General features: G+C 36.0%; 1 protein-coding gene across 1 annotated transcript in view; it reads right to left on the bottom strand.

Annotated features, from left to right (window-relative positions):
- The window catches only part of Nup210l (nucleoporin 210 like), a 105,220-nt gene that overhangs the window by 50,550 nt on the left and 41,471 nt on the right, over nt 1-13,199 (bottom strand). The window contains exon 13 of the mRNA XM_015502657.2: nt 7,361-7,534. Coding sequence (XP_015358143.1) covers nt 7,361-7,534 — 174 coding nt within the window. The remainder of the gene's footprint in view (nt 1-7,360; nt 7,535-13,199) is intronic.

The following is a 13,199-nucleotide window of genomic DNA, read 5'->3' as shown; positions in this document are numbered from 1 at the left end:
GGCGCATGTCTGTAATATCAGCGGCTTGGGAGAAGGTAGAGGATCACGAGTTCAAAGCCAGCCTCAGCAATGGCAAGGCACTGAGCAACTCAGTGAGACCCTGTCTCTAAATAAAATCCAAAATGGGCTGGGTGATCAGGAACCATCTTGTCACAAGTTATAAAGGATTCATTTCTGTTTTCTGTGAAATATTACGATTTCTATTTAGCCTGGCCATGTTTTGATGTTTAAACTTGCTTGGAATGCCTGTCAGTGCCTTGAACTCACCCATGCCTGGCTTTCCCTGACCAGATAAGGACCCTCTCTGAAACTTTAGTGGGGCCTCATAAATTCTGATGTTGGGATCTAATTTTACTCCCTAAGTGCTGAACCATTTAGATCATTAACCTTCCTTTGTGTTATACTTGTCAAAATTCTGATATCTGTAAGTTCTCAAGACACCCCCCTTTTTTGCAACTTTCTGTGCTATAAAGCTGCATTCCTAGAGAGCTGCAATGCTGTCTTCTATTCCCACTGATTTCGGAAGAGCGAGCCCCGGCCGTTTGGATTTGCGAACTTGCTTTAATTTGACTTGAATTGGAGTTGGTGGTCTTTTCTTTGCATCGTGGTTTAACACAGGGGAGGTGACTCAGTGGTTGAGAGCCCCTGAGTTCAATCCCCAGCACCAAAAACAAAACAAACAAACAAAAAAAGACATAAGCTGGCAGATTGATTAGAAAACAAGGCCCAAGTACATGTTGTGTTAAGAAGCACTCTTCACCAGCAAGACATTCACAGATTCAGAGGATAGAAAACAATAGTCCATGCAAACGGAACCCAAAAATGGTAGTAGAAGTAGCTATTCTTGTATTCAACAGGCAGACCTCAAGCCAAAATTAGTTAGAAGAGACAAAGAAGGTCACTGTGTATTGGTAAGGGGAATAATCTGACAAGAAGACATAATGATTGTAAATATTTATGCCCCAAATGTCAGTGTACCCAATTTCATAAAAAACCAACCACTTGATAAAAGGGACAGATGGGCCCCAGTACAATAATAGTGGGTGACTTCAATTTACCAGTCTTACTAATAAATCATACAGACATAAAATCAACAAAGATACAACAGAGTTAGACTATACTTTAGATCAAAATGGATTTAATAGATATCTATGGAATATTTTATCCAACAATAGCTGAATACATTTTATTTTCAGCTGTTTATGGAACTTTCTCCAAAATAAATCACACATTAGACATTAAGCACATCTTGGCAAATACAAAAAAAAAAAAATTAGATAATTCCTTGAATTTTGTCAGATCATAATGAAATTTTTTTGAAACCAACAGCAAGAAAAAAGTATAGAAACTATGCAAACACAGGGAGATTGAGAGATATATTTTAGTTTTTTACACTAGGGGTTAAACCCAGGGGCATTTTACCATTGAGCTACATCATCCCCAGTCCTTCGCATTATTTATTTTGAGACAGGGTTTCACTAAATTGCAGGTGACCTTGAATTTGCAATCCTCCTGCCTTAGCCTCCCAAGTAGCTGGGATTACAGTGTGTACCACCGCTCTCAAGCCAAAAATTACACACTTTTGAATGATGAGTATATCATTGAAGAGCTTAAGGGAGAAATTTAAAAATTCTTAGGCTGGGCATAGTGGCAGACACCTGTAGTCCCAGCGACTCAAGAGGCCTAGGCTGAAGGATCACAAGTTCAAGGCTAGCCTCAGAAACTTAGCAAGGCCCTAGCAATTTAGCAAGACCCTATCTCAAAAGGAAAAATAGAAAGGGCTGAGGATGTGACTCTTTGGTAAAGTGCCTCTGGATTCAATTCTTAGTACCTACATAAGTACATAAATGTATAAATTTGAGCAAACTGAATTTAGGAGTATATAAAAAGGTTTATATACCATAACCAAGTAGAATTTATCCAAAGAATATAAAGTTGGTTCAACATATGAAAATAAATCCATATACTATACCAAATTAATACAGGAAAAAACAGATGCAGAAAGAGCATTTGACAAAATGTAATACTCTTGTTTTGTTTTATTTTTTGGTGCTGGGGATCGAAACCAGGACCTTGTGCATGCAAGGCAAGCACTCTATCAACTGAGCTATATCCTCAGCCCCCAACACTCTTTAATGATCAAAAAAATTCAACAAATTAAAAAACAACTTTTTCAGCCTAGAAAAGTCATCTGTGAAAAACCCACATCCAATATCAGATTTAATGGTCTAGACTGGAAATTTTCCCCATAAGATTAGAAAAAGTATAAGGATATCTATTCTCACTACTTCTCCTGAACATTATACTGTAGGGTTCTAGTCAGGGCAACTAGGCAAGAAAATGATAGAGGCATCCAGATTACAGATGAAGAAGTATAACCATCTCTATTTTCAGATGACATGGTTTTATATATAGAAATCTGTAAGGAATCCAACAACAACAAAAAACTATTAGAATTAATAAATGAGTGCAACAATATTGCAGATACAAAATCAATACGTAAAAGGCAATTGTATTTTCTTTTCTTTCTTTTTTGGTACTGGGGATGAAATATAGGGGTGCTATACCACTGATCTATATCACCAGTCCTTTTTATTTTTGAGATAGGATCTCAGTATGTTGCTGAAGGTCTCACTAAATTTCTGAGGCTGGCCTTGAGCTTACAGTCCTCCTGACTCAGCCTCCTGAGTTCCTGAGATTACAGGCATGTGCCACCATATCCAGCTCAGTTGTATTTCTACTACTAGCAATGAATAATCTGAAAATGAAATTAAGGAAATAACACCATTTATGATAGCATCAAAAAGAACAAAAAGTGGTGCTTTCTTGTAATCCCAGCAATTTGAGAGGCTGAAGTTTGCAAGTTGGAGGCCAGCCTCAGCAATTTAGTAGTACTCTATCTCAAAATAAAAAAAGGACTGGAGATGTAGCTCAGTGGCAAAGCATCCCTATGTTAAATCCCCAATCCCCCTCACCACAAACACAAAAATTAATAGCATAAATTTTGGAGTTCAGAAATGAATTCTCATGTTTATGGTTAATAAATTTTCAATAAAAATGCCAAGACTACTCAAAGGAAAAAGAATAATTTTAATAATAAATGGTTCTGAGTCAACTGGATATTCACATACAAAAGAATGAAGATGGATTCCTACCTCACACTATAGATAAAAATGAACTCAACATGGATCAGGGGACAAAATTAAGAGCTATAAAACTCTTAGAAGAAATCAAAGTCATAAATCTTTCTGCCCTTGGATTGGGCGATAGTTTCTTAGATACTACACCAAAAGTATAAGCAACAACAACAAAAAAATGATTTATTGGATAAACTAAAAACTTCTGTGCTTCAAAAAAATGCTATCAAGAAGGTGAAAGAAAACCCATAAAACAGTATAAAAATCTTGCAAATCAAGTTTGAAAAGGAACTTGTATCTAGAATATATGAAATGAAGAACTCTTAAAACAGAATAAAAAGACAATTCAACTAAAAAAAAACTGTCAAAGGCTAGGTGTGGTGGTATATGCCAATAACCCCAGCTACTCAGGAGGTTGAGGCAGGACCACCTGGGCAACTTAGCAAGATCCTATCTCAAAATGAAAACAATAGAAAGATTCGGATGACTTAATGGATAAATTTTACCAAATGTTTAAAGAACAATGAATGCAATAATTCTCAACTTCTTCCAAAAATAGAAAATGGGGATGTAGCTCGGTGGTAGAGTGCTTTAGTAGCATGTGCAAGGCCCTGGGTTCAGTCTTCAGTATAAGGGGAAAAGAGCTGGCAAAAGATCTGAAAAAAAGCTGGTAAAATATATTTCTTCAAAGAAGATATACAGATGGCCAATAAACACATGGAAAGATGCATAATCTAATTAGTCATTGGGAAGTGCAAATAAAAATCACCATGAGATACTACTTCATATCCTCTAGGAAGGTTATATCAAAATGACAAGCATTAACAAGTATTGGGGGTGGGGGTGACTGGGGTTGTAGCTCAGCAGTAGAGCACTTGCCTAGCACGTGCGAGGCACTGGCTTCCATCCTCAGCACCACATAAAAATAAATGAATAAAATAAAAGTATTATGTCCGACTATAAAAAACTAAAAAGTATTTTTTAAAAAGCAAGTATTGGCAAGGATAGAGAAAGACTGCTATTCTCATACCTTGCTAGGGGAAATGTAAAATAATGCAGCTCTTCAAAAGACTAAACAGAGTTAACATATGACTCAACAATTCCAATTCTAGATACATACTTAAGAGAAATGAAAACATGTGAATATTCATGACAGCACTTTATTGGTAGCCTCAAAATAGAAACAACACATCCATTCAACAGATTAGTGGAAAAGCAAATTGTAGTATTTCTACATAATGGATTACCATTCAAGCACACACACAAAAAAGAATACAGTATTGATAAATGCTACAACACAAATGAACTTTGAAAACATGCTAAATGAAAGAAGCTAAACTTTTATAAGTAACACACATTATATGATTTATATGAAATGTCTAAATAGGCAAATCCATTGAGATAAAAACTATATTAGTGATTGACAGCAGCTAAGAGGAGGTAATGAAAGCAACTGCTAATTAGTATGGGACTTCTGGGGAAAATGAGAATTATCTGGAAGCCAGGCATGGTGGATGCCTGTAACGCCAGCTTTTCAGGAGACAAGCAGGAGCATCACAAGTTTGAGGCCAGGCTGGGCCATTTAGAACATGTCTCAAAATTTAAAGGGCATAAGGCCATGGTTTTAATCCCTAGTACTGCAAACAAGAACAACAAAAAGAGCTGGAGTAAGGTGGTGTGGTGGTTCCTAAATAACTTTAAATTGTACATTTCAAGAGGTTGAACTATATGACTTAAATATCATATCTCAAGTATAAAAATAAATATATATAGGAAGGGTGATAGAGAATCATGTCTCTAACTCAAATGGTTCAGGGAAAACATTTTTTGTAACTTTTCTGTAAACTTGAATTATTTGAAATGAATAGAAAATGACATTGAAGATAATTATGCTATAGGGTTGTAAAGCTGGTTCTATTCCACTTGTAGTGTTTGTGATTTTTTCATTTTATTTGTTTGTTTTTGCAGTTCTGGGGATGAAACCGAGGACCTCACACAGGCAAGGCAAGTGTTGAACCCCGATGCAAAGAAAAGACCACTGACTCCAATTTTAAATAAAATTAAAGCAAGCTTGTATTGTGTACACACAAAAAAGAGTGATCAATGGCTGTCTCTCCCAACCTGGGCTAGAGACCAGCACTCCAGCTTTCCAGGAATAAGGTTTTATAGGACAAAAAATTGCAAAGGGGGGGTGTCTTGAGAACTTACAGATAACAGGATTTTGACAAGCATAATACAAAGGAAGATCGTACGTTAATTATCTAAATGGCTTAACATTTCAAGGTAGGGAATAAATTTAGATCCCAACATCAGAATTTATGAGGCACGGCTAAGGTTTTAGAGAGGATTGTTATCTGGTCAGGGAAAGCCAGGCATGGGTGAGTTCAAGGCACAAGGAGGAACTCCAAACAAGTTTAGAAATCACAGTAATTTATAGTAAAACAGAAATTAACTTTTCATGACTTTGTGTTGAGATGGCTCACAATCTTAAGATGGAATTAGGCTGGGTTCATCACAAATAAAGTGATCTTCCACTGAGCTATATCCCCAGCCCAGAAATACTTTTTGAAAAGTGAATCAGGGACTGGGAGTGTGGACAGTGGTAGAGCTCTTGCCTCGCACGTGGGAGGCACTGGGTTTGAACCTCAGCACCACATAAAAATAAAATAAAGGTATTGTGTCCATATACAACTAAAATATATTTTTAAAAGTGAATCATTCATAAAATTAAAATGATAATACTTAGTGTGGAATTTGATTCTGAAAAAAATCTGGGTTCTAGACCTGTAACATCTCATACTATTCTTTAATAATATAAGGCAGTACAACATAAAGTTAATAACATGTTTGTGATCAGACAGATGTACTACTTTCTAGTTGATGACTTTGGGGAATGTTACTCAACTTCTAAAAGCCTCAGTGTTGTGGTTTAGCTTTATTCATTGATTTTTTAAAAATAATTATTTATTTATATGTGGTCCTGAGAATTGAACTCAGTGCCTCACACATGCTAGGCAAGTGCTCTATTACTGCATTACAACCCCAGCCCAGTGTTGTGGTGTAGATATGAGGTGTCCCCCAAAAGCTCCTGTGTTAATTCAGGACTATTCAGAGGTGAAATGATTAAATCGTGAGAGGTGTAGCCTAATCAGTCCACTCTAGTTTGACTAGACTAACTGAGTGGTAACTGTAGGTAGGTGAGGCTTGGCTTGAGGAAGAAAGTGGGTCACTAGGGATGTACCCTGGAAGAACTGATCTTCCTTGTGGCCCCATCAGCACCCCCTGCTTCCTGGATGTCATGAGTGGAACAGCTATTCCCTGCTATACCATCATGCTCTGCCTTGTCTTGGGCTCAGAGCAATGGAGTCAGTCAATCTGGATGGTACCTCTGAAACCTTGAACTCAGAATAAACTTATACTCATTTAAGTTGTTCTTGTCAGCTAGTTGAGTTATAGCAATGAAAAGCTGACTAACACATTGAGTTTTCTCATCTGTAAAATGGGGAAAATTAATAGATTGTTCTGTTCTGTATAGGGTGAGTAATGACTTCTCCCATGATTAGGATTACAGTCAACCTCAATTATTATATAGTCCAATGTTCTAGCTTTTTAGTTGTATATGGACACAATACCTTCATTTTATTTTTTTTAAAGGCATACTAAGCCTTTTTTTTAAAGAGAGAGAGAGAAAGAGAGAGAGAGAGCGAGAGAGAGAGAGAGAGAGAGAGAGAAGTTTTTAATTTTATTTTTATGTGATGCTGAGGATCAAACCCAGTGCCTCCCACGTGGAATGTGAAAGTTCTACCACTGAGCTACACTCCCAGTCCCTGATTCACTTTTTAAAAATTTATTAGACAAATCATTATTAGACAATTAATTCTTCATTTGTCTGCTACATACAAAATAACTACATTATTGCTCATCATTAAATTTTATTATTTATTAACAATGCTAAAAGATTTATTATGAAAGCCTATTAGCAAAACCTTTTGGAAGTAATTAGGAGAGATCTCCGTTGTCTATTGTCATAATCACAAGCTGACTGTGTACAACAAGCACAGTCATGTCACTAAGTTTACCAAGACTAACAGTTTACTCACTATTAGAAAATGAGTAACAAAATAGTTACCTTGACTTTAATGAGACAAAAGCTATATTTCATATCCCTGCCTCTAAAGCATGGAAAACTAAAATGCCTAGTTGGAAACAGACTTGATGCTTACCAGTTGTTTGTTGTGCTGAGGCAGAGGACAGGGCTGGGCACCAGCTGGCACCTTATATACTGGTGTTACGGACATACTGGCAGGATGGGCACATATGAAGCGCACTTGTACAACCTCCACAGCTGGACTAGGGTTCAGGACTCCTGGGTGATTTCCAATTCGAAATGTGAGAACCTTTAAGGAAATATTAGAGCAAGAGATAATTACGTGTAGACATTTTAAAAATACATATTTTTAGTTGTAGATGGACCACAATACTTCTGTTTATTTAGGTTTTGTTTTGTTTTGTTTTGTTTTTTGTGGTGCTGGGGATTGAACCCAGTGCCTCACCTGTGCTTTGCAAACTCTCCATCACTGAGCCACAACCCCAACCCTATCTATGGGTAGACATTTGATGTCGGTTGAGCACATCTAAATGTGTCATTCAAATTCCATTACAGAGTGTTGATTTGGACATTGTAATCAGACAAATCCCTTAAAGACATTATAGTTCTTAATTATCTGTGTTTTGGGGCATTAAAGGTATCATAAACTTTTTAAAAAATTGAGCTTTGGAGTCTGGGGTTGTGGCTCAGTGGTAGATCACTTGCCTCGTATGTGTGAGGCACTGGGTTTGATCCTCAGCACCACATAAAAATAAATAAAATAAAGGTATTATGTCCATCTACAACTAAAAAAAAATGAAGATAAAAGGAAAAAAAAGAGAGAGAGAGAAGGAAAAGGGAAAAAGGAAAAAATCAAGCTTTGGCCAGACATTCTCCAGCATCCAGTTTGTAAAGAAAACATAATCAAGACAGCAATAATCAGACCAATGAGGACAGCTCTGCTTTTGCTACTGAGATTGACCATCAGCATTCTTAAATCTGCATTACTGTGTCTTAATGGACAGTGGTTTATTTTGTTGTAAACATGTGTTTGTAGAACTATTCTAATACATAAAATTTTTGTCTCTATTCTAATAAATAAAAAGATTTTTGCTCCCATGAGATAAAGCAAATTTACAAAATTAAAAACAACCAAGCCTCGATCTATTAGCTCAGTCTTTTGCCTCCAACAAACTTTTGTTACCAATTGGTAAAAAGTGTAAAAACTAGGGCTGGGGTTGTGGCTCCGTGGTAGAGCACTTGCCTAGAACCCAGCGCTTGCAAGGCCCTGGATTCGATCCTCAGCACCACATAAAAATAAATAAATAAAGGTATTGTGTCCAGTTACAACTAAAAAATAAATATTAAAAAAGTATAAAAATTATGTTGTGTTACAATTTGTCTTATGTGAAAGTAATAATGAATAACACTGTGGAAACAGAAAGAAATTAGGATGCTTTAATTGGGAGTTAATTAGGCCCTGAAATTACTAATAGTTCATTCAATAACAGGAAAAAAGAAAACTACCTCAACATAACAGAAGTTTTATATTGAAAAACCCATAGCTAATGTTATATTCAATGGTTACACTGAAAGTTTTTTCTCTACTCAAGAATAAAGCAAGGATATACACTTTTGCCACTTCTATTCAACATTGTTCTACAAGGTTCAAGAACACAAGCTCGGGCTGGGCTGTGGCTCAAGCGGTAGCCCGCTCGCCTGGCATGCATGCGGCCCAGGTTCGACCCTCAGCACCACATGCAAACAAAGATGTTGTGTCCGCTGATAACTAAAAAATAAATATTAAAAAACTCTCTCTCTCTCTCTCACACTCTCTCTCTTTTTTTTTTTTTTTTTAAAAAAGAGCACATGCTCATGTACAAACTACTACATGAATTCAGCAAAGCATCTGGATACTAAGTCAACTTATAAAAATCAGTTACATTTTTATACACTAACAATGAACAGTTTGAAAAGGAAATTATGAAAGCAATTCCATTTAAAATAGCCTCAAAAAGAATAAAATATTTAGGAATTAGTTTAACCAAGGAGGTGAAAGACTTGTACAATGAAAACTACAAAATGTGGTTAAAAGAAGTTAAAGAAGATCTTACTAAATAGAAAGAAATTCCATGTTCATAGAATGGAAGACTTAATGTTAAGATGTTAATACTATCCAAAGTGATTTACAGATTCAATGCAATCCCTATCAAAATCCCAAAGATTAAGAAGGCTGAGGCAGGAGAATTACAAGTTCAAAGCCTGGACAACTTAGATCCTGTCTCAAAATAAAAAGGGCTGGGCAATTAATAAAGGGCATATGAACTGAACGGACACTTCTCAAAAAAGAAATACAAATGGCCAATAAATACATGAAAGTACAAATACATAAAAAATGTTCAATATCATTAGCAATTAGAGAAATGCAAATCAAAACTACATTGAGATTTCATCTCACGCCAGTCAGAATGGTAGTCTCAAGAATACAAATGATAATAGTTGCTAGAGAGGATGTGGACAAAAAGGAATACTTTTGCACTATTGGTGGAACTGTAAATTAGTACAACTACTATGGTAATCAGTATAGAGGCTCTTCAAAAGACTAGGCATGGAACCACCATATGATCCAACTATACACTTCTCAGTATTTACCCTGAAGAATTAAAGTCATCTTACTATAGTGATACATGCACATTTGTGTTTATAACAGCACAATTCACAATAATCAAACTATGGAACCCGCCTAGGTGTCCATCAGTGAAGAATGGATAAAGAAAAGGTGGGTACATACACACCATGGAGTTTTATTCAGCCATAAAGAAGAATGAAATTATGGCCTTTGCAGAAAAATGGATGGAATTAGAATCCACCATGATAAGTGAAATAAGTCAAACTCAGAAGGTCAAAGGTCCTATGATGTTTTCTCTCATATGTGGAACCTAGAGAGAAAAAAGGAAAACAAAAGTGGGGGTGGATCTATCAGTAGAGGAAAGGGACTAACGAGTGGGAGGTAGGGAGGAAGGGGAAAAACCTGGAGAGTGATATTGGCCGAGTTATGTTATTATATTGTGTGCGTATACAAATAAGTGAAATATGAATATGTACAACTATAATGCACCAATAATAAATAAATAAATAAATAAATAATCATAGCAAAATAAAAAGGACTAGGGGTGTAGCTCAGTGGTACAGAACCCCTGGTTTCAATCCCCAGTGCACCCCTCACCCCAACAAAATCACAATGATGACTTTTTCAATAATAGAAAAATCCATCCTACAATTCATAGAGAATCTTAAAATTTTCCAAATAATTAAAAGAAGCTTGAAAAAGAATAAAACTAGGGAATTTAACTTTCCTGATTTTAAGTCTTAATACAAAGTTACAGTAATCAAAATGTGTGGTACAAACATCAAGGCAGATATGTATACCAATGGAATAGAGAATCCATGAAAAAATCCTTGCACATACGGTCAAATAATTTTTTAGAAGGGCACCAAGCCCATTTAATGGGGAAAGGGCAGCCTTTTAAATAATCAGCATGAAGAAAACTGGGTAACCACATGCAAAAAAAAAAAAAAAGTTGTGCCTTTTCGAAACACCATATGTAAAAATTAGTTCAAAATGTTTCAAAGACCTAAATGTAAGACCTAAAAGTATAAAACTTTCAGAATAAAATCTAGGACAAAGGTTGACAATATTGTACTGGGCAATGCTTTCTTGGATATGATACCAAAATACAGGCAATAAAGGAAAAAAACAGTCAAATTGGATTTCACAAAAATTTTAAAAACTTGTTCATTAAAAGATAAAGTCAACAGAATAAAAGGCAATCCACAGAATGGAAGAAAATATTTGCAAGTCTTATATGTGATAAGCAACCAATATACAGACTATATAATGAACTTCCAAATTCAACAACAAAACAACCCATTTCAAAACCAGGCAAAGGAGGGCTGGGGTTGCGGCTCAGTGGTAGAGCACTTGCCTTGCATGCGCATGGCCCTGGGTTCAATTCTCAGCACCACATAAAAACAAAATAAAGGTATTGTGTCCATCTACAACTAAAAGAGAGAGAGAGAGAGAGAAGAGCCTTAAGGAGGTGTTTTTATGTCCGTGTTCACAGCAGCATTTTGCTTTAGCAGCTAGAACATGAAGGCAACCCAAGGGTCCATGGATGGATGGACTAAAAAAAAAAAAAAGGTGTATATATACATTATAACGGAATATGCAGCCTTAAAACAGAAGGAAATTCAGACATTCTACAACATGAATGAAACTTGAGAATATTGTGTTAAGTAAAATAATATAGTCATAAAAAGACAAATACTACATATTTCTACATATTTGAGGTATTTAGAGTAATCAAAATTAGAAGCAGAAAGTAGAATGGTGGTCATCAAGGGCTGGTGTGAAACACTAATGAGGAGTTATTTTTATTCATTTATTTATTTTTTGTGTGGGATTGAACCCAGGGTCTCACACATGCTAGGCAAATGCTTTACCGCTGAGCTATAGCCCCACTGATCTATATACTTAAAAATGATTAAAGTGGGGTCTGGGGCTGTAGATCAGTGATAGAGCACTCTCCTAGTATGTGTGAGGTCCTGAGTTCAATTCCCGGTCTCTCTCTCTCTCTCTCTCTCACACACACACACACATTTTTAAAGACAGTAAATTTTATGTGTATCCTACTACAATAAAATTTAGGTCAAAAGAACATAATTAGCCCAGTGGCTTGGGAGGCTGAGGTAGGAGGATTGTAAATTCAAAGCCAGCCTCAGTGAGACCTTATCTCTAAATAAAATACAAAATAGGGCTGGGGATGTGGCTCAGTGTTTGAGTGTCCCTGAGTTCAATCCCTGGTACCCCCCTGAAAGGACATGATTAGGTCTGAAATTACTAATAGTTAGTCATATCATATTTACAGTAAAATTGACTATAAATATTAAAAAGAAGGTTGATTAATTATATCACAGTTCTTACTAAGTTAAAATCTTACATTGATGCTCTGTGGGCCAGTTATCCTTCCTGTGTTTCATACATAAATTTTTAAAAAGTAATTAATTGGTTTTTTTTAGTTATACATGACAGTAGCATGTATTTTGACATATTATACATATATGGAGTATAACTTCCCATTCTTGTGATTGTACATTTGTGGAGTTATACTGATTGTGTATTCATATATGAATATAGGAAATCTATGTCTGATTCATTCTACTGTCTTTCCCATTCCCATCTCCAACCCCTCCCCGCCTTCACACTCGCCCCCACAATCCAGTGAACCTCCACTCCTCCCCATTTCCTATCTATTGTGAGTCAGCATCCAAAAATCACAGAGAACATTTATTTGGTCTTTGGTTTTTATTGGGGATCAGGTTATTTCACTTAGCATGATAGTTTCCTGTTCTACCCATTTACCATTTACCAGCAAATGCCACAATTTCATTTTTCATTATGGCCGAGTAATTCCATTATGTATATGTATCACATTTTCTTTATGCATTCATCTGTTGAAGGGCACCTGGGTCCGTAGCTTAGCTATTGTGAATTGAGCTGCTATAAACATTGATGTGGCCGCATCGTTACAGTATGTTGATTTTAAGTCCTTCGGGTATATGCCAAGGGGTGGGATAACGGGTCAAATGGTGGTTTCATTCCAAGTTTTCTGAGGAATCCCCATACTGCTTTTCAGAGTGGTTGCACCAATTTGCAGTCCCACCAGCAATGTATGAGTGGACTTTTTCATCCACATCCTCACTAACATTTATTGTTACTTGTATTCTTGATAATTGCCATTCTGACTGGAATGGGATGAAATCTGTGTAGTTTTAATTTGCATTTCTCTAATTACTAGAGATGTTGAACATTTTTTCATATATTTGTTGACCATTCATATTTATTCTTCTGTAAAGTATCTGTTCAGTTCCTTTGCCCATTATTGATTGGATTATTTGTTTTTTTTTTTTTTTTT

The sequence above is a fragment of the Marmota marmota genome, unplaced genomic scaffold (genome assembly GCF_001458135.2).
Source record: "Marmota marmota marmota unplaced genomic scaffold, marMar, whole genome shotgun sequence".
Taxonomy (NCBI): Eukaryota; Metazoa; Chordata; class Mammalia; order Rodentia; family Sciuridae; genus Marmota; species Marmota marmota.
The sequence above is the reverse complement of the archived record's forward strand: the minus strand, read 5'-3'. Positions and strand labels throughout refer to the sequence as shown.